The sequence below is a fragment of the Castor canadensis genome, chromosome 11, assembly GCF_047511655.1.
Source record: "Castor canadensis chromosome 11, mCasCan1.hap1v2, whole genome shotgun sequence".
Taxonomy (NCBI): domain Eukaryota; kingdom Metazoa; phylum Chordata; class Mammalia; order Rodentia; family Castoridae; genus Castor; species Castor canadensis.
The window spans coordinates 64,336,550-64,355,634 of NC_133396.1; the positions used below are offsets into that span (position 1 = coordinate 64,336,550).

Here is a 19,085-nt window from a genome sequence, read left to right on the forward strand (position 1 = left end):
GTTCTGTGATTCCCATTTCCTAGTTGAGGAAACTGAAGCTTTTGATGGGAAGTACTGCTGAGCATCAAATATAAGAGAGAGAAGAGTTGAGACCAAATCTCCAGCCTTGTGCTAAGGCAGGCGCCTCCCTTGTCTTGTCCCCTGTGAGGTGAGGCTGCTGTGTGGGTGTGAGAGTGAATCACTCAGGGCACATGGGTGGTGGGTGTGGCCTGCTGGGTGCTGAGTACAGGTGGCTCAGCCAGTTCTGCCTCTGATGCCTCATTCCAACCATCGGCCATTCCCGTGCCTAGGATGAGAGCCTCTTGTAACCTTGGCCACCTTCTTGACGGGGGGCTTTGGGCCCTGGACATGCGGTGATGTCAGAACCAGGACTACTACTACCACCCAGAACCTTCTCAGGTGAGTCCTCATGGCACAGGGCAGCCAGTGCCCTCAAGGCCCCTGGGGAGCTCAGAGCATGGACCCAGACTCCTCTGGGCCAGGTCTGCTCTTTGCCTATAGGCCTCAGGGAAGTTTGGAAGGGAGCTGGGGCTAGCAGGAGAACCAAAGCTATGCGAGTTCTTGATCACAAGGGTCACAAGGGCTCTGAGGGGCCCAGAGGCCTTTCCCTGAGCTTTGGGGGTTCCTGGGAGGGAGGTCTCAGATTGCTCAGGCTGTCTCCCTCATTGATGCAGAGATGTACTGTTTGGGATAAGAGTGTCATGGCAGTCCAGAACAGAGTGAGGTAGCCTAGCATTCGAGAGTGACAGGGCCGGGGTTCCCAGACTTAGTGAGACAGTAGCCATGGAGTATCCCCGTGGCCCCCGAGGCCTAGTCTATGTCCCAGGACAGTCCATTTCAATCAATGTCAGGACTTGAAAGACTTGACATTCCACTTCCTGGGTGAGGAAGCTGAATCCCGGAGAGAGGGAGGGCAGGGCAGTGAGAGAGTCCAGTAGGTGAGAACACAGGGTTTATGGGGTGACTCAGGGAGCTAATTATAGCTGCTTCAGCCCCAGTCCAGCTTGTCTTGACCCTCTCTTGCTCTGTCTGCCCAGGACAGTCACACTCATGGGTCCAGGGCAGGAAGAATGGCATAACTGGTTTCATGGATCATGGTTATAGGGTTCTTGAGGATCATTCAGACCATTTCTCAGGAGGGAAACTGGGAGCCCAGGGAGAGGTAAGAGACATACCTCTACCTTTCTCCTTTTCTGTTGGCCCAGACAGCCTTTTAGTCCGAGCTGTCCACAGGTTGCTTTAGGTTTGGGCAGGCAGTAAAGGCCACCTGTTCTCAAGCTGTGATGGATATAGGAAGGGACATAGGTACTCCTGTATCAAAGTGAGTTCCCTGAGGTGACCTGCATAGATTGGCCTCGTAACAGCAGTTCCCGCCTATCCACACCATCCATCTCAGCCTGTAGAGCTAGCTGGCCCCTTCCTCATCCCCATGGCCCCTACAGAAGCCCCTCTTGGCCTCCCAGGCCATGGGTCTCCTCCATTCCCTATGCCTGCTCTCCCTAAGATGGCTGTCCATCATATAATTTCAATCTCTTCCCCGTTCATGCTGCTGGAAACAACCATAGCTCCCAAGTGGTGTCTGAGGCCCTCACAAGGTGGCCAACCTGCCCCAAAGCCCCATGCTGCCAGAGGTCCCTGCAAACGCCCCAGGCTCTCCAGCCCTAGCACCCCTGCCACTCACTGAACTGCCTTAACCCGTCTTTATCCAGACTGCGTGTTCTGCCGAAATTTCCCTTCCTTCACATGGCAGCTCTTAGGGGTCCCTCTGAGATCCCTTCCCTTGTCTCTTGAAGATGTATCAGGCACTCTTCCCAGCTTCTCTGTACCCTTTGGAGCTCAGCAGAGTGCCCAGACAATACTGTCAGTGAAGCAGGCCTATATCAAGAGGTGAGCCTCCTCTGCCTCAGGAGAGGGGACCCAACAGACAGACAGCCGTGGGGTGGTTATGCTTAGCTTTGGGGTAAGATGATTGGTGTCTTAGCTGCAGAGACCACTTAGGTGCTGAGAAATCCAAAACACTAGGGGAACTTGAATTTTTGTTCCTAGGAGCATAGTGTCTAGAGAAAAGGAGGTGATATACTTGCTCTTCAAGGTGAAACCTCTTTGAGAATAGATCTGAACACGAAATTTCAGGGGGACATCGAGAAAACAGAGTTAATTCTTAGAAGTCCACCTGGAGACTGGTGAGGCTGAGATTGTGATGATGGAGAAGGCTAGGAGCACGGTGGTCTACTTGGATGCTCTGCTTGGCCCTCCTATGACCAGAAGCAGAGAACAGGGAAACTTCAGGGACAGTCTGCCTGTTCCCAAGAAGGATTGGCAGCTTGGGAAGATTGGGAGTAAGCCCCCTGTTCCAGGCAGTGTGAGCAAGAGTTGGCTGGTACCACGTGGGATCTGAAGCCCCTGGAAGCTCCTTCATGCCCCTGTGACTGTGTTCCAGCCATGAATGCCCACCCCAAGGAGATGGTGCCCCTCATCGGCAGGAGAACCACTGCTCTCAGTGGGAACCCTGCTGTCCTGACAGAGAAGAGGCCGGGTGAGGTCACCCCTACCAAGAAGAGGTAGGACTTCAGGAAAGCTCCTGGAAGGGGGTGAGGGATTGCTAGAGCCATCCTTGAGACCAAAAGGTGGGAGCAAAAAGGTGGGTGGAAATTCCAGGTAACCTAGACCCTCAGCTGAGTACATTTCACACAGACACACACAGACACACAGACACACACACACTGGCTTTCAATGTACTATGCTCCTGACCAGTTTACTCAAGCTCTCTAACCTCACCAGTGAAATGGGATGTTTTGGAAAAACTCATTCCTGTGAAGGAGAGCCAGCTGCCAAATGTGGAAGGGTTCTTGAGACTGAAGAAAGATACAGACAGATGCAGAATTGCACAAAGTGCATTTTATTGAGGACTTATGGACAGAAGCATGTCTTGGGAAGTAGCAAGACAGGAAGATTTCTGGTACCCCAAGACAGAAGGAAGGGTTTTTCTTTCTTTAAGCCAAGCTAGATAAAGGTGGGCCATGGCTAACAGAATATAGTTGGCTTCTCAAAAACTGTTACCATGTCCAACGTAAATTAAGAAACAGTTCAGCTGGGCATGGTGGCACACACTATAATCCCAGCTATGCAGGAGGCACAGATGGGAGGATGGTGGTCTGAGGCCGGCTCTGGGCAAAAAAGCGTAATACCCTACCTGAAAAATAAACTAAAATAAACTAAAGCAAAAAGGGCTGATCTGTGGCTCAAGTGGTAAGTCAAACTCCCTGAGTTCAAACTCCTTAGTACTGCAACAAGAGAAAGAGAGAGAGAAAGAGAGGGAGAGATGAGAAGACATCAGTGACCAACACAACATTCTCAGCTAACTATTGTAACAACATTGTCCTGTAAGGCTTGGAAGGTGGGTCACCTGGTGGGCCAAATGGAGGTTATAATCAAGTTAGCTGTAGTTGAGTCAAGCTGGATCCCTACATGGGGACACATCATTCTGTAGGCACAAGCTCACAGGATGATGGCTAACTGGAATTATGTTAACAAAGCGCTTAGCACACTGCCTGACATGTGCTCAGCACTTGTGACCTTGATAATGTTTTTGTTCCCTTCATCATCATCACTTGTTGTCACTCTGTGGAGCTCCTGGGAGCTGGGCAGGGCTGGGATGGTTACTTCTACTTCTCAGATGGGCACATGGAGGAGGCTGCCAGCTGAGAAAGGACTTCACTAAGCTCATGCCTTCCTGCCCCTGAGCTGCCCCATGGTTGGTCCTCCACCCCTCAGCTGATTGAGTGCTTCTCAAATGAACCAACCTAGACCAGGAAGCCACTTCAGTTGTGATTCTCTTAGAACTGGTCTAGGAGGGCCCATTTATCCTGATTCCTCTTGGGTCAGAGGCAAGCTTGTTGCTTTCTCTCTGTCCGTTGGTTCAAGGCATAATCATTGAGGTGTCCTATGTGCTAGGCCTGGGGCTGGGCCCAGGATAGGGAGATGGAGACATAAGAAGAAAGATTACCCACTCCTGCTCACAGTCTGGAGGGAGGGGCACCAAGGAAAATATGGGAAAAGTTTGGAGAGAGGGCAACTAGGCAGAATGGAGCCTGAGGCAGGGAGGGTCATTCTGATCTTGTAGATAGTCTTGACATACTTCCTGGAGGAGATGGTATTAAGAGTGGACCTTGGTAGGTGGAGATGAAGGGAAAAGACATGTCAGGCAGTGGAACATGGGAGCAGAGGCTGAGAGTAGCACATGGCAAGGAGTTTGGTGTAGTCAAAGTGCTGAGTCTTTGGGGAGGTGAATTCCATTGAGGATGGGTTTTAGGGGTAAGTTAAGGAACTTGGACAATCATGAGGGGAGTAGGGAGCAACCAAGGGAAGGGGAGGGAGGGAATATTAAAATTTGAGTTTTGGAAAGGTTAGTCTGGGTGACTGTGTGGAGGATGAATTTCAGGGGATGGGAAAGGCAAAGGAGACTAGGTGGTGAGGTCTGAACCTCTTCCACATCTTTGACCACCAAGGCTTAGAGAGGTATTAATGTCATGGTATTTGCTATAGGATGGAAGGGAAAAGGAAGTGCTTCTGGTGGGGTAACTCGAGCCACCTCGAGTCATCATAGGAGAATGAGTCAAATGCAGGTGGGAAATTTTGACTAAAAAGTGCCTGAGGGACATCCTGGAGCATAGGAGACAGAACTGGGTGGAGAAAGAGATGAGACAGGTGTTTCAGGAGCCATCCCCGAGTTAAGCTGGCAAGAACCAGCCTTTCTGGCTCTCTTTCCCTCTCCCCTCCCAATTTTTTTCCCCAGGGTTAGTTTGAGCTCAAGGAAGGATTGAGGATAGGCACTCAGGAAACCCCCAGGCTCTCTGTAGTAGGCCTGTCCAGTCTAGATGCTTTTGTGAGCCCATCTGTGTTCCTAAACTTAGTTCAGGTTCAGCTCTACTGACTGACAGCCTGGCAGACCCAGATCTAGAGTGCAGAGAGATGTTTGGACCTGGGAGCTTTTCCTGAACTATTATGCTATTCCCTGTGAGTAGCTGCCATCTAGGCCTCCTTACTGGGCCCTAGGCAAGCTAATGTGCCGGGTCAGAGACTCGAGCCGATGGAGGCTGTTGAGGAGTTGGCCTTGAGGAGCTCAGAACACTTGGCCATTTCTTGGGTTAAAGAAGGTGGCAAGCAAGCTCCTGCCCAGTCCCAGACTTCCCAGTCCTAGAGTTATCCTTTTGAAGGGACAGAAGTGGAGTAGAGCTGTCTGTGCACCTGAGTTAAAAACACCCAGGTGGCACCCTTTGGCCTGGACTAAAGGCAAAGGATAAACAATTGGCATGTGCAGCAGTTGGGAGCCAGGATGTCACATGGGAAAAAACCTTGCCCTGTGCTTCTGATAGTGGGTGGCAATGCAAAATATGTAGTGGCAAGTGGGGCAGGCATGGGTCAGACCCTTATGGTTGAGCAGCTGCCTAGCCCCAGGAGTTAGGTCCTTGTTCAGCTATCAAGTCCTCCCCAGTCTGGCTCTCCTCATTCTCCTCCTCACATCTCCAGCCACTGAAGACCTCCATCCCTAACACAGCCCTCCCCTTCTTGTCTCTGCCTCCAGGGCTTTTCCCAAACCCCAGGCCCATTTCAAGACCCACTCAGCAGAGCTTAGAGCCCTCCTCCCTGTCCTTTACCTTTCTCTTGAGTCCCACAACTCAGCCCCTCCTGCAGAAGTTCTGTGTTTCCTGGGATGATGGATCAGCTCTGGTTGAGATCTCTGAGGATGGAGTCTCTGGAAGGCTTATCTGTGTCCTTCCTGCCTCCTAAATTGCCTGAACAAAGCAATTTTTAGTTTTTGAGTAAGTGAATGAGTCAAGGAAGGACCAGGCAAGGGAATGAGAGGAATGGGTGAGCTGATGAGAGAACAGCCCAGGGAGACTCTCAACAGCTGCTCAGCACCAGCAAGGATGAGGCACAGTGAGGTGATGCTTTTCCCTTTCCCTGGCCCTTAGCCTCAGGATTGGGGTGGACAGATGGTCTTATAACCTGGCTTCCTGAGGTCCTTGTGGGCTCTGGGAAGAGGCCTTGAAAAGGTGAGGAGGCAGAGGAGAGGCAAAGAGGCCTCCTCAGCTTCATGTGCAAGATTGGAAAGGGAATAGGACTTAAGAGAGGTGAGGGCTTTAGGAAACTGAAAGTACACTAAGAGTCATGGGCAAGAAGAAGACCCAGAACATTTACAATTTAAGGTTGTGTTGATCTGCCTGTGTATTGGTCCACAGATCTCGTCATCTCATCATCTATCCACCATATCTACCCACCAAACTACACATTTCACCCCATCCATCCATCCATCCATCCAGCTGCAGGTGTGGGGTTGAGGGTTGTATGGAGAGAATCTGGCAAATCTCAATCAGGATACTTTGAGGCTGAGCTTCCAGCAGATGTGCTTGGAGCTCCTGACTTAGACTGTTATAGTGGAGTGGTGACAGTTCAGGGCACTACAGGGGTACAGGGGAGTGGCAATCAAACTGACTGACCTCTGATGCCAGCTCTGTCAGGACAGTCCATAAGTGAATGATCCTGGAGTTTCCTTGGCTCCTGAGTTCAGGTCTTAGGAATCATCTGGCACAACTATTATTCATTCAATGAAGAGATGGAAAGTGACCACCTGGAGTCACGTAGGATGCAGAGGCAGGGCCATATCAGAACCCAGGCTTTGGGTTTCTAGTCAAAGATTTATTCTTTCATTTTTCTTCTCTTTTGGAAGTATTTGCTTTTAGGTCAGGGCATAAGGTTCCTCTTCATGGGCAGGAGTCAGGAACGTGGGGGCCAATGTATCAGTCAGTACTTCTTTCTGCCCCATTTCCAAATTAATGCTGAGCCTTCCAGGCTTGTCTGTTCCTGGAGGAGAGGAGAGGGAGTCCTTAGGCCAGCCCTGGGTCTCTCCTGTCTGCCCCACCCTGGACAGTGGCTGCTTCAGGCAATTTCCTTTTGGGGCTACACTCCTGCAGTCAGTTTGGCTGGAAACAGGCCCAGAGGGCTAAGCCAAGAGCAGAGTGGGGTGGATTTCCATGTGAATTGTGAGCCTGGACATCAGGAATCAGATTCTCTGACCAATTTGGTTTTTAACTTGGGGAGTGGCTCTGGAGTAGCTGCTTCTCCATCCTGAGCCTCAGCTTCCTCATCTGTAGAAAGGGACCATAATCCTGCATCTGCTGCCCTCATTACTGAACTTGCTACAGGGAGAGTGCATATTGGGTCTCTTGAGCACCTGGAGAGAGGCCTTGCAGTTAGGTGGTCACTGTCCTGGACAGTCACAGGACCAGCAGCTGTGTTGCAGCAGCTGCAGGGTGTGGTGTTGCTGCCACTGAGATCACCTTATCCTGATCCTGTCTTAGTGTCACCATAAGGTATGTGATCGTGGTGTCCAAGGTCATGTGCATCTGCATTTGTGGGTGCGTCTGGAGGTAGGACCAGCTGTAACTGGCTGGGAGTCACATCTTCCGTGTGTCTTGCCTCTCCTGGGGCATGAGTGTGTCCTATTTTCAGGGGCTTAGCCAGGTCACAGGGCCCAGGGTTGCTGGCTCTCTTCTCATGGCCTGAGGAGAAAGCTGACCCTGCTCCTGCCTCTTCTCTCCTCCTTCTGACATGGTTCTTGTTCTCCTCTTCTACCTTCTCCTTTCCCTCCTTCTTCACCTTCCCCTTCTCCTTCTTTTTTTGAGACAAAGTCTTGATATGTAGCCCAGGCTGGCTTCAAACTCTCTATCCTCCTGCCTCATCCTCTTGAGTGCTGAGATTATAAGCATGTACCACCATGCTTGGCTTGGGTTTACCATCTTGATGGGAGATTCTCAGCCCTGTTCCCTATCCCCTGAAGTCCTCTCTGTTCTAGGTCAGCCTTCTTAACCCATTTTCTATTGTGGTAAACAATACAAGTGCTCATCAAAGGGGCCAAGGGTAGGGGTAGGTAGTGCTAGAGCAGCCATTGCGACTTTGGCCCTTTCTCCTTCCCTCAAGATCCCAGAGGATCTGTGTAGATATCAGAGTCAAGGGGCCTCTCTCTGAAGGGCTCACGCTTCAGATCTGAATTCCAAGGAGTACCTGGGTACAGTGGCAATCCAGCATCTGTTGACACACGTCCGTCTTTGAATGGGCTTTCATAACTGGAGGCAGCTGCAGGTGCTTGGGTTCTAGGCCACCCATAGAAATTCTTAGGTTCATCCATCCAATATTTCTAGTGACAGGAGTCATGTAGACTCCAATCAAGGCCCTACCACATCTCCTTGTGTGATCTTGGGCAGGTTGCTTTACCCTAGAGGGGCATGTGTGAAGTGTGGCTGATAATGAAAGTGCCTGTCCCTATGGCTTCCCTGAGGGCTAGGCAAACACTTGTGGCACACCTCTGGTCAAGGGTGAGTGCTTATTGTGGGTGGGACCTTCCACAGCAGGGCTGTAGGTAGATAGGCCCTGCCCCAGCTCTAATAACCTTGCTTGGGTGTCCCCTCAGTGCACACTTCTTCCTGGAGATAGAGGGCTTTGAGCCTAACCCCACTGTCACCAAGACCTCTCCTCCTATCTTCTCCAAGCCCATGGACTCCAACATCCGGCAGTGGTGAGTACCGCTTTAGGCCCAGCACTCAGATGCAGAAGACATCCAGTGATATGCCCTGGGTCACAACTGTTGGACCTGGCTGTAGCATGTTACCACTGTTCATTTTTAAACCTGTCCCTCTCTCTATCCTCCTGCCATGCCTTCAGCCTCTCTGGGAACTGTGATGACATGGACTCCCCTCAGTCTCCTCAGGATGATGTGACAGAGACTCCATCCAACCCCAACAGCCCAAGGTTAGTCTGGCCCTTCCCCTCCTCCCACTGTACACAAGAGGAAGTATCAGAGAGTCAGGCTCCAGGGTCCCACAGGAAAGGGAAAGAATCCATCATTCCTGAGGGGTTGGGACGAATGTGTGGAGGCTTGGGCCATGGCTGTGGTGTGAGGAGTGGAATATTAAAATTTATAAATTATGAAATAATACCCATTCATCATAAAACATTCAAGCAACAATATACAGAGGAATGAGAACTTTAGCACAGGGAGGTTTATGTAAATTTAAAATACATGAGCACAAAACATCAATATGCATTTTTTTCTTACCTATCCTCATACCTTCCTTGTGTGCTCTCTCTTTTCAATATGCATTTTTTTAAGAACACAAACAAATAAAAGGAGACACATCTATGCATTACCAAGATTGTCTATGTGAAGTGTGGGGGCAGGGAAGCATACATTGAAGAAATTCAGGGAACAAAAAAATGTGAAAGGTAACCTACCCTTCTCCACGTCATGGGTTCTGAGATAATTGCTGTGAATGTTAGCCACACATCCTTCCTGAGCATCCTCATGTGAATGCAGACAGAACTGATTTTGGTAAGTGTGATCACATATGACTGGAAGCCTGATGGGGGCAGCACAGAACCTGGCCTTGGAGCACCAACACAGAGGTTGCAGGCATTGTGGTAGACATAGGAGGTGCTGTGGCCCAGAGTAGCACCCTTGAGGCCAGCAGCTCTGGTGGGGATGAGGAGAAAGTAGGGGCCAGGGTGTATGTGTGGTGAGTTGGGAACATTTTCTGGTCTCAGTGCAAACCTGGCCAAGGAAGAGCAGAGGCGGAAGAAGAAGCGGCTGAAGAAGTGCATCTTTGCAGCTGTGTCTGAGGGCTGTGTGGAGGAGCTGGTGGAGCTACTGGTGGAGCTGCAGGAGCTTTGTAAACGGCGCAGGGGTCGGGATGTGCCTGGTCAGTGCCTGGCAGAGGGTGTAGGTCTGGGCCCACTTGGCTCCACTTGGCCACTGTCCCATCTGCTGTGGGGCTGGAGTGTGACGAGCCTTGAATGTTGGGCTAGCAACCTGGAACTTGACTCTGAGGGCAATGAGAAGCCATGGAAAGGTTTAGGAAGGTGAGGGTCATGATTTGGGTACTACACAGAGGATGGGGTAAAACTGGAGAAGGTTGCTGGTCAATGTTGGGACCCTGAAGTACGGCTGAGGAGCAGTGGAACAGTTCTGGAGAGTTCTTTAGGCAGTGTTATTGGCAGGCCTTGAAGGTGGTGCCCTTTGGACTTGGTGATGGTAGGGCCTTAGCTGTCTGGGGGAACAGGAGATGAGCAGGTTGAGGGTTGGTAATGAGCTCTACTTGTATGAGTAGGGAACAGATGGAGATTTCAGGGTATTATGAGGTGAACAGTGGGAAGCCAGGCAGTGAATGAGGCTGTCCTCTACCAGGGAGAAGATGCAGAGGGCCAAGAGCAAAGGTCTCAGATAAGGCTCTCATAGGCTGTGGAGAATGGAGGAGGAAGTGGAACGAGCAATGGACCAAGGAGGGGTGCTGCCGAGTGCAGGTCAGGGAGGCTGTGAGGGAAGAGGGTGTGCAGCAGATCTTGAGGTGTGAGTCTGTGGCTACCATACTCTGTTCTGAGCTGGGAGGGCCAAGGAGAAGTCAGTCCCTCCTGTCCTGTGCCTCTATCCTGTGTCTCTGCCTGCAGACTTCCTCATGCACAAGCTGACAGCCTCAGACACGGGGAAGACCTGCCTGATGAAGGCCTTGTTAAACATCAACCCCAACACCAAGGAGATTGTGAGAATCCTGCTCACCTTTGCTGAGGAGAATGACATCCTAGAAAGATTCATCAACGCAGAGTACACTGAGGAGGCGTACAAAGGTAGCCTGCCTGTGGAGGGGCTGCACAGCTGGGAGTTTCCTCGGGTGGGGCGCAGGGCCACAAGACGGCAGCCGGACTTGCCACACAGGGCAGTGCAGCTGCTGAAAAGCCCAAGCATTCATCACAGTTCCAGGCATGAGTGGGCACCCCTGTCATCATTCTTTCTTTCTGCAAATAATTGTGAGCACTGATTACATGCTGTGCATCGTGTTTGGCACTGAGGTGCAGTGGCAAACAAGTCAATGAAGGTCACTGCTTTGATTTTAGACAGAAAATGGTATGAAAAGAAGTTAATGTGACAAAAAGTGGGCAACTTGAGAGTGCATGGACAGAGAGGTAACCTTGAACCAAGGCTGGCATGCTGAGAAGAATCCAGCTCAAGGCCAGGGCAAGAGCCCTGAGATAGAATTGTGCGTGGCATGTTCCAGCCCTGGAAGAAGGCTGGAGGCAGCCTGCTTGGATCTCAGTTGAGTGGCTTCTCTTGTTAGGTGGACCCCAGAGACAAAATCTGGGATAGCGTTTACCTGCCTGGGAAGTGTACTGTGAATACTCAATTAGCTATGTCCACATTTCAGTTATGGTAAAAATGATTGGCTCATGATTGCCCATCATGCTAATATGTCAGGGAGCACTAAACATCTCAGCCTGTCCAGGTGGGAGTCTAGCTTCTGCCCTTAAGCTTTCTCACCGGGAAGGAAAGTCATCTTGAGTTTCTATTTGAACTCTCAGACTTCAAAATGCAGGTGAGGTTTGGACCAGTGCCTCAAGCTTGCCTGTCTCGATTCTTCCTTTTTGGTCCCCTCCTGTCCTTCTTTTCTTCTTGTCAGGATTGCAGGGATTTATAGACTTCCCTCTGCTCACAGCAAGTTTCCTTTGAAGACAGGGATGGTCTCACAACGGAGATAATATATATATTTTAATTGAGGGGCGGTGTTCCCTCTCCTCTTTCTCCTACTCCTCTCCTCCCCTTCTTTTCCCCTCCCCTCCTTTTCTCCCCTCCTCTCTCTTCTCTTCCCTCTCCTGCCCTTCCCCCTCCTGCCCTTCCCCCTGGCCCAGGGGTTCCAGGGATCAGCGGTAGGTCTGTCACCAAAGGCGCAAGCGTCCCCGCCCATCCCTGTCCTGTCCGCAGGGCAGACTGCGCTGAACATTGCCATCGAGCGGCGCCAGGGAGACATCACCGCGGAGCTTATCGCCGCGGGCGCCGACGTCAACGCCCACGCCAAGGGCGTTTTCTTCAACCCCAAGTACCAGCACGAGGGCTTCTATTTCGGTGGGTGCCTCAGGGCCCCGCGCGGTTGGGGGCGGTCCAGGCTGGGGCGCGGGGCGCACCTGCGCTCTGCCTTGCAGCGCGGGTCCCGCTCCGAGGGGTGCTGGCTGGATGGGCTGTTAGAGCCCGCTGGTCTGGTCGGGGTGTCACCTGGTGGCTTGGGGGATGAGGGTCTCAAGCATTGGCCTGGGTACTTCTCTGTAGGGAAATGAGTTGTCTCAGTATGGTAAGGCCTTGATGTAGGTGGGTGTCCTGGCTTCCAGCTCTAGCTCTGTCCCTTGCACCCAGTGCTGCCTCTCAGGACTGCAAAGCACGGGGTCAAAAGTGAGAGGAGGAGAATGTGTGACAAATTAAGAAGTCCAAAAATAATTGGGGTTAGATGTGTCAACCTAAATAATAATAATAATAATCATCATCATCCTCAATCTGAGTCTCCAAAGAATGCTTTTCATTTGGGAATAGTGGAGCATGGCAGTGGGAATGCAGGTGAATTCAAAGAGGTTGGGGCAAGGGCAAGGTTTTAAAGACAAAAATAAGGAGAATTGCATCAGACATTTTGAAACAATAATCCTTGCCCACTGGTCATTAACAAGATGGTGTCAGTCAGAGGTTGGGCAGATGATTGCTGGGCAGGTGTCCTTGTACAAGCACTTTTTGAAGGGGTTGTGGCCTCCGTGCAAGCCTCTGATTCTGACAGTCTTTTGTGGTAGTTACTATCAGTTGATCATGACTGAAGTGTTCTTCCTTCACAATCTAGCTTTATTTACTTTTTTTTTGGAGAGGTGGGGAGTGTAGGGTTGACACAAGTGACTCCATTTTGATTTTGACAATGCTCACATTTTCTTCACAGATGCTCTAGGTAAAAGAGAAGTTGAAATGTATAATTTAGATGTGGTGAAACTTACCCACTTTAGTGATGAGCTCTGTATTTTAGTGTACACTTTACTGTATGATTCTGTTATTTGCACAAATACTAGTTGTAAGACCACTACCACAATCAAGACAGGTGACCAGCAACTCCATCAGAGCAAAACATTTCTCCTAGCAATTTTGTAGGAAATCTCTTCTCTCACTCCATTTCTTCCTGGCAGCCACATATCTGTATTCTCCTTTGGATAGCTTTTTAATCAGCAGGACTAGATGGATCTGGGCATCCTTAAGGACAAGGTATTTGCTAGTCAATTGTGTCCCCATTGCCCAGGGTAGGACCTAATTGCTAGTGTTGGGAAATGTTTCTTGGGTGGGATGAAAAGAGGAAACAGGGGGAGAAGGCTGGAAAGGCAGCAGGAGTCCTGGCTTACTATGTGACCACATGGGAATTATTTGCCTTCTCTTTTCTTAACATTTATTGAACACTTACTATCTATGTCAGGCACTTTTTTTAGGTGCTTGAAAAAAACAAAGATTCCTGTATTCATGGGACTTATATTCTAGGTGTGAGAGAGACGACCAATGATAAACATTATAAACAAGAATGTTATGTACTGTGTTAGAAAATGATAAGTGCTATTGAAAAAATACAAAGTAAAACTGAGGAAGAGAAGCCATTTTGGGGTAGAAGGGAGGTAAGTTTCAATACCATGTAGGGTAGTCAGGGTGACTCATTGAAAAGGTGGTATTTGAACCAAGACTTGAAGGAGATGAGAGAGTGAGCAATGCAGACATCTACAGGCAGAGGGCTGAACCTGCCCAAAGACTCTGATGTAGGAAAGTAAATGCCAAGTGTGTTGGAGGAAGAGGTTAGAGGCCATTGTGACTGGAGGGGAGTGAGAGAAGAGAGGAGGTTAGAAAATATAGAGCTTTGTGGACTTTCCTAGAACTTTAGCTTTCACTCTGAAAAGGTGGAGCTTACATGTTACAGGGCTGAGCACAGGGTGTTGGCAGGTCAGGGGGACGTAGTGAGTGATTTAGCTTCAGTCTCCCCTGTCCAAGGGGGAGGTGGAAATGGTTGGGGAAACTCAGAGGTCAATGCTGTTGAGATAGGATATGGGCCCTGATCCTGGGACCTGGGAGGCACTACTTCTGGCCCTTTGAGAGCTGAGCCCCAGTGCTCTCTGTCCCCAGGTGAAACGCCCTTGGCCCTGGCAGCATGCACCAACCAGCCTGAGATTGTGCAGCTGCTGATGGAGAATGAGCAAACAGACATCACCTCGCAGGACTCCAGGGGAAATAACATCCTACACGCACTGGTGACAGTGGCTGAGGACTTCAAGACCCAGAATGACTTTGTTAAGCGGATGTATGACATGATCCTGCTGAGGAGTGGCAACTGGGAGCTGGAGACTATGCTCAACAACGATGGTCTCACGCCGCTGCAGCTGGCTGCCAAGATGGGCAAAGCTGAGGTGGGGTGGGGATCTGAGGCAGGTGAGGAGGTTGGGGGCACAGCCTCCACCCTCCCAGCCCTGGGGCCTTTCTCAGGATCCCACAGATCCCAGTCTCATCTTTGGGAAGGTCCCAGCTTAGGTCTGGAAGTGCAGTTGTGGGCCAGGTAGATTTACTCTGAGTGCCCACACAGAGCCATTGAGATGCAGCCTGTGGGCCTATCCACTTCAGTCACATATTCTATGGTTCCATTCCTTGTTCTGGGACTTCCTTGCTGGGGCCACATTGAGGCGTCCCTAATAATACAGCTTCTCATGTGTTTTGTGGCTGAGCATTCCTGCTGAGGCACCCAACAGAGGTTGAATGTCTGACTCTTAGGTTTTCAGTCTCTGACAAGGACAGAAATTCCAGAATGGACCTGTTCTGGGTCCAGAACTAATAGGCTGCTACTCCTTGATTATGGACAGATCCCAGCCTGTTGTTCCGGGTGAGACTCTGAGTCATGTCTCCAGCATAATGTGGCTGCATGGGGCCTCTGTGCCATGTGTGATGTGGACAGGGAAATCAAAACTGGACTGGCAGTTTTGGTGGTTTTTAGCTCAGATTCTGAATCAGTGGTTAGAGCCCTGGCTTGGTCTGAGGTCAAGGTCAGGACTTCGGTTCTTCTTCTTAGAGGACAGATCTTGGGATCTTAGCATATTCCTCAGCTTCTGGGGGCTGGGAGGGGTCTGTGGCTTCTGGGAGGCTTCAGGAGGATGCTGGGTAGGTGGTGACTATTGGAAAATTCCACTGTACACTTGCCTCCCTGGTCAGCTGCCCTGGGCCAGACCTGGAGCCCACAAAGGACTTTTTCATTCCCTTTTTGGGGAAGGAGAAGATGGAGAATGGCTTCAATAGAGCTTGAATTTTGTGCCTGCTTCCCCATTTACCTGCCAACCCTGGGTCACAGATTGCTGGGGCCGTGAGGAGAGTCAGATGGTGGTTTCAGGCTGAGCTTCCTCTGAGGGCTTTGTCCCAGCATGCCACTGTAGCATGTGTTCTCTGTGCCACCTCAGCCCAGGGAAAATGCACTCTGCATGGATCATGGCCCCAGAGCTCCCTTAATTCTCTATCATAGTGCCCATTGAGACCAGCCCAGGGTCACACATTTCTGGGTTCCTTCTCTCCTTTATCTAGTGTCCTCTGGAAAACATCCCTGGATGCTGCTCAAGGTGGCTTCTATTCTGGAAGTGATGTTTATGACACAGACCCTGTCCTTAGAGCCTTGTATGGCTGGCGTGTGAGATGGGGAGACCCATCCTAACCCTAGCAGCATCCTGCCTGGGCTGTGGAGACACAGCTGTCATGGGAGATGGGATCGGGATGCAGGCAGGTTGTATGAGATCCAGGCTCTGACACTCTTCCCTCACAAGCCACTTCCCTGGAGTTTGGGTCCATCCCAAACTTAGGGTACACCCAGGGTTCAGCCTACAGGAAGTAGTGAGCTGGAGAGCAGTGGCCCTCTATCTAGCTTGCACACATAAGCCCACAGGAAGCTGTACAAAATAGTTCCCCTTCTTGCAGAGATCTGAATTTCAGTAGTCGGACATGTAGGAATTGAAAAATTTCTACCATGCAGAGATTCTAACGTGCAGCAGAATTTGAGGATCTCAGATTTACAGAGTGGGTCCCATGGGGCTCTTTGTAAAAGCTGGTGCTCTGTGTCTGGCCAGAGTGGTGGCAGAATCAGCCAGAGAGGCCTTTACTGAGTGTGGGATGGGGAAGCTGGAAAAACTTGCAGCTCTTCTCAGATTCAGATCAAATGAAAATTGTTTCTAAAAGTGATCAATTTCTGGATTCTTCACTGACCTGGAGCCCAGCTGCTGCAGGGTTGACATATCCTGTGACCTTGCAGTGTGTGAAGGGTCTTTGCACCTTTAGTCCCTGATGAGATAGGCAGAAGCACAGTCTCTACACCCATTCCACAGATATGCCTGGGACCAGGGGCATGGTGCTGGGTGGAGGTGGGACTCAAACCATCCTTGGTGGGAGCATCTTCCCCAGCCTGGCCCACCTTGTTGGCCCAGCCCTGTTGGCTCCAAACCCCTTATGTCTTTCTGTCCCCAGATCCTGAAATACATCCTTGGTCGTGAGATCAAGGAGAAGCCACTCCGTAGCCTGTCCAGGAAGTTCACTGACTGGGCATATGGTCCTGTGTCATCCTCACTCTATGACCTCACCAATGTGGACACTACAACAGATAACTCTGTGCTGGAAATCATCGTCTACAATACCAATATTGATGTGGGTCTCCCGTGTGGGCTGGCAGGGGTGGGGGCAAGGATAGTCCTCAGGCCAGGGCTCGGAGGGCACTGGGAGGACCTGTGTTGCCGTCCCCTAGTCCAGGGCAGATGCTAGGCTTAACTGTTCCTGATCAACCTTGGATTGTAGACCCTGGTTGTGGGGGAGGGGGTCTCTGGCTCCAGAATCCTGGGCAGTTTGAGTGGGTGGATGGGGTGGTATTAATCTTCTCTGTGCTGTTTCTTACCCACTCGCTCTGCTAGTATATATGATCTGGCTTGGAATCCTTTCTTCCCTAAATCTGGGCTTATATAAGGGCCAGGGAGTGCATAGCGGGAGGAATTCTAGGGGCCTTTCTGGAGGCATCAGGAGAGGGGAAGATCAGTGAAACTGTAGGGTAAGAGAGAGGATCATCTCCAGGAGTCTTTTAGCTCTTGGGGAAAGTGAGGCAGCAGGTCGAGTCTCCATCCTTCATTACTTCCCAGAACCTGCCTTGTTCAGGGTCTCCCTGGACCCTCACAGCAGCCTCCTTGATAGGGTAGGGATTGTTTTATAGATGAAGAGATGGGTCCAGAGAGGGTCAGGGGCTGTCCTAAGATCACTCTGTGAACGGGGCAGGGCAAATTGGGACTGGAACCTCTTTCTAGTCCTCACTCCCTGCTGTGTGTGAGATCCCCCTGCTGGAAGTCTCAGGCTCCTGAGGTGTTGAACTGTGGCCAGCTTACCCTGGGAAGGATCTCCAGATGTTGGAAATTACTCTTTCAACATTTCCAGTCAAACCAGTCCCTTGGGCATTCAGGCTGGAGCCTTCTGCCATGGGTCCCATTGACTTAGAGCTCCTGATTGTCCCTTTGAAAATGGTCCCACCCTGTTTCCTTCATCTCCGTGGTGACTGGTGGTGTTTCACCCGCAGAACCGACATGAGATGCTGACCCTGGAGCCCCTGCACACGCTACTACATATGAAGTGGAAGAAGTTCGCCAAATACATGTTCTTCCTGTCCTTCTGCTTCTATTTCTTCTACAACATCACCCTGACGCTCGTCTCTTACTACCGTCCCCGGGAGGAGGAGGCATGTGGGGCCTGGTGGTGGTTGGGTAGGTTAGAGCTAGAGGAGCTTGGAGTTGCCTCAGGTGCTGATGGGAAGCCAAAGCCAGAGAGGTCAAGAGATTTGTCATTCTTCATTCAAGTTTCTTGGGAACAGAATATGTCTTTGGAGCTTAGTAGGGTTAAGTTCTGGGGCTCAGCCCTGACTAACTCATGTTTGGAGGGAATTGGGGAATCAGGAGCCCCAGGGCCTTCCCAGGATTTCTGTCTGAGTCTAAAATAGATTGGGTATTATTGTTGTGAAGCCACAGGAGGTAGGAGAAGGGGGAGGTCACTTAGCCAAAGTTCTCCACCACTCTGGGTCTCAATTTGCCATCTGTCACCAGGCACAGAGCCTTGGCTTTATTTTTTTGTTGAAGGTCTTTTTTGTCTATTTATTAGCATATTATAGTTGTACTAGGGGTACATTGTGACATTTATAAAAGTGCTTATAATATATCTTAATTAGATTCATCCCTCCATCTTTCTTTTTCATTTCCCCTCTTCACTTCCCAGAACAGTTTCAACAGGTCTCATTGTTCCACCTTCACACATGAACACATAGTACCTCCACCATATTTGCCTTCCTTCACCCTTTCCTTATGCCCTCCACCCTTCCACTGATACAGGCCTCAGACAGGGCCTGTTCTTCATCTTTAAAAAAAGACATTTTTTTGTTTGTTTATGATGGTTATGCAGGGAGTTTCATTGTGATACTTTCTCACATACATGTATTGTAACCCGAATTGGTTCATCCCCTCCATTATTCTTCCTTCTGCTCCATTTCCCTTCTTATGGTGATTTCATCAGGTTTGAGTGTTCCATATTCATACTTGTATAGAAAGTACATCAACCATGTTTACCTTCTTTGCTTTATTTACCCTCCCCTTCCCATTAGTGCCCTTCTCTTAGCCTGACCTGTTTTACATTCTTGTTCTTCATTGTTTAGGTGTCTGTTTATTGTTCAGTGGGATTTTTCCTTGACATTTTACTTATAAATGCATTGTGCTTGAGTCTTGGCTTTCTTGAGCTGTGTTCTGAGGCCCTGTTGAGTGTCTGGTGATGGATAGGGTCTGGGAAGGATGAATGCATGGGAGTTGTTAGTACAGGTTTATTGTAATCCTCAATGTAGAGCTCTGTGTTCCTGCTGAGGGTGAGGAAGGCAGGGACAGGGGGCTGGTATTCCTTCTCTTCTCCTCTAAAGAGATGGGGTTTCATGCTGGCTTCTGATCCAGCTTGAGGATCTGGCATATGTATGAGTTATGGTACCTCTAGAGCTTCCCCTCCCACTTCTCTCCTCATTCTCACCACCCTCTCCCCCTCCTCACCAGGCCCTCCCACACCCCTTGGCCCTGACGCACAAGATGGGGTGGCTACAGCTCTTAGGGAGAATGTTTGTGCTCATCTGGGCCATGTGTATCTCTGTGAAAGAGGTGAGTGGACTTCTAAG

The 19,085-nt window shown here is 50.2% G+C and overlaps 1 protein-coding gene across 10 annotated transcripts in view; it reads left to right on the plus strand.

The window, feature by feature from the left end:
• The first annotated feature begins 99 nt into the window (after positions 1-99).
• Trpv3 (transient receptor potential cation channel subfamily V member 3) overlaps positions 100-19,085 on the plus strand; it is a 33,227-nt gene continuing 14,241 nt past the window's right edge. Inside the window, exons 1-12 of one of the 10 annotated variants that reach the window (XM_074047180.1) lie at positions 100-399; positions 1,105-1,162; positions 2,441-2,561; positions 8,471-8,575; positions 8,722-8,808; positions 9,601-9,755; positions 10,501-10,677; positions 11,807-11,947; positions 14,009-14,289; positions 16,376-16,552; positions 17,463-17,621; positions 18,967-19,068. In XM_074047180.1, coding sequence (XP_073903281.1) covers positions 2,443-2,561; positions 8,471-8,575; positions 8,722-8,808; positions 9,601-9,755; positions 10,501-10,677; positions 11,807-11,947; positions 14,009-14,289; positions 16,376-16,552; positions 17,463-17,621; positions 18,967-19,068 — 1,503 coding nt within the window. In that variant the 5' untranslated portion in view covers positions 100-399; positions 1,105-1,162; positions 2,441-2,442. The other 9 variants (XM_074047178.1, XM_074047179.1, XM_074047183.1 and 6 more) reach the window with 9 other exon arrangements.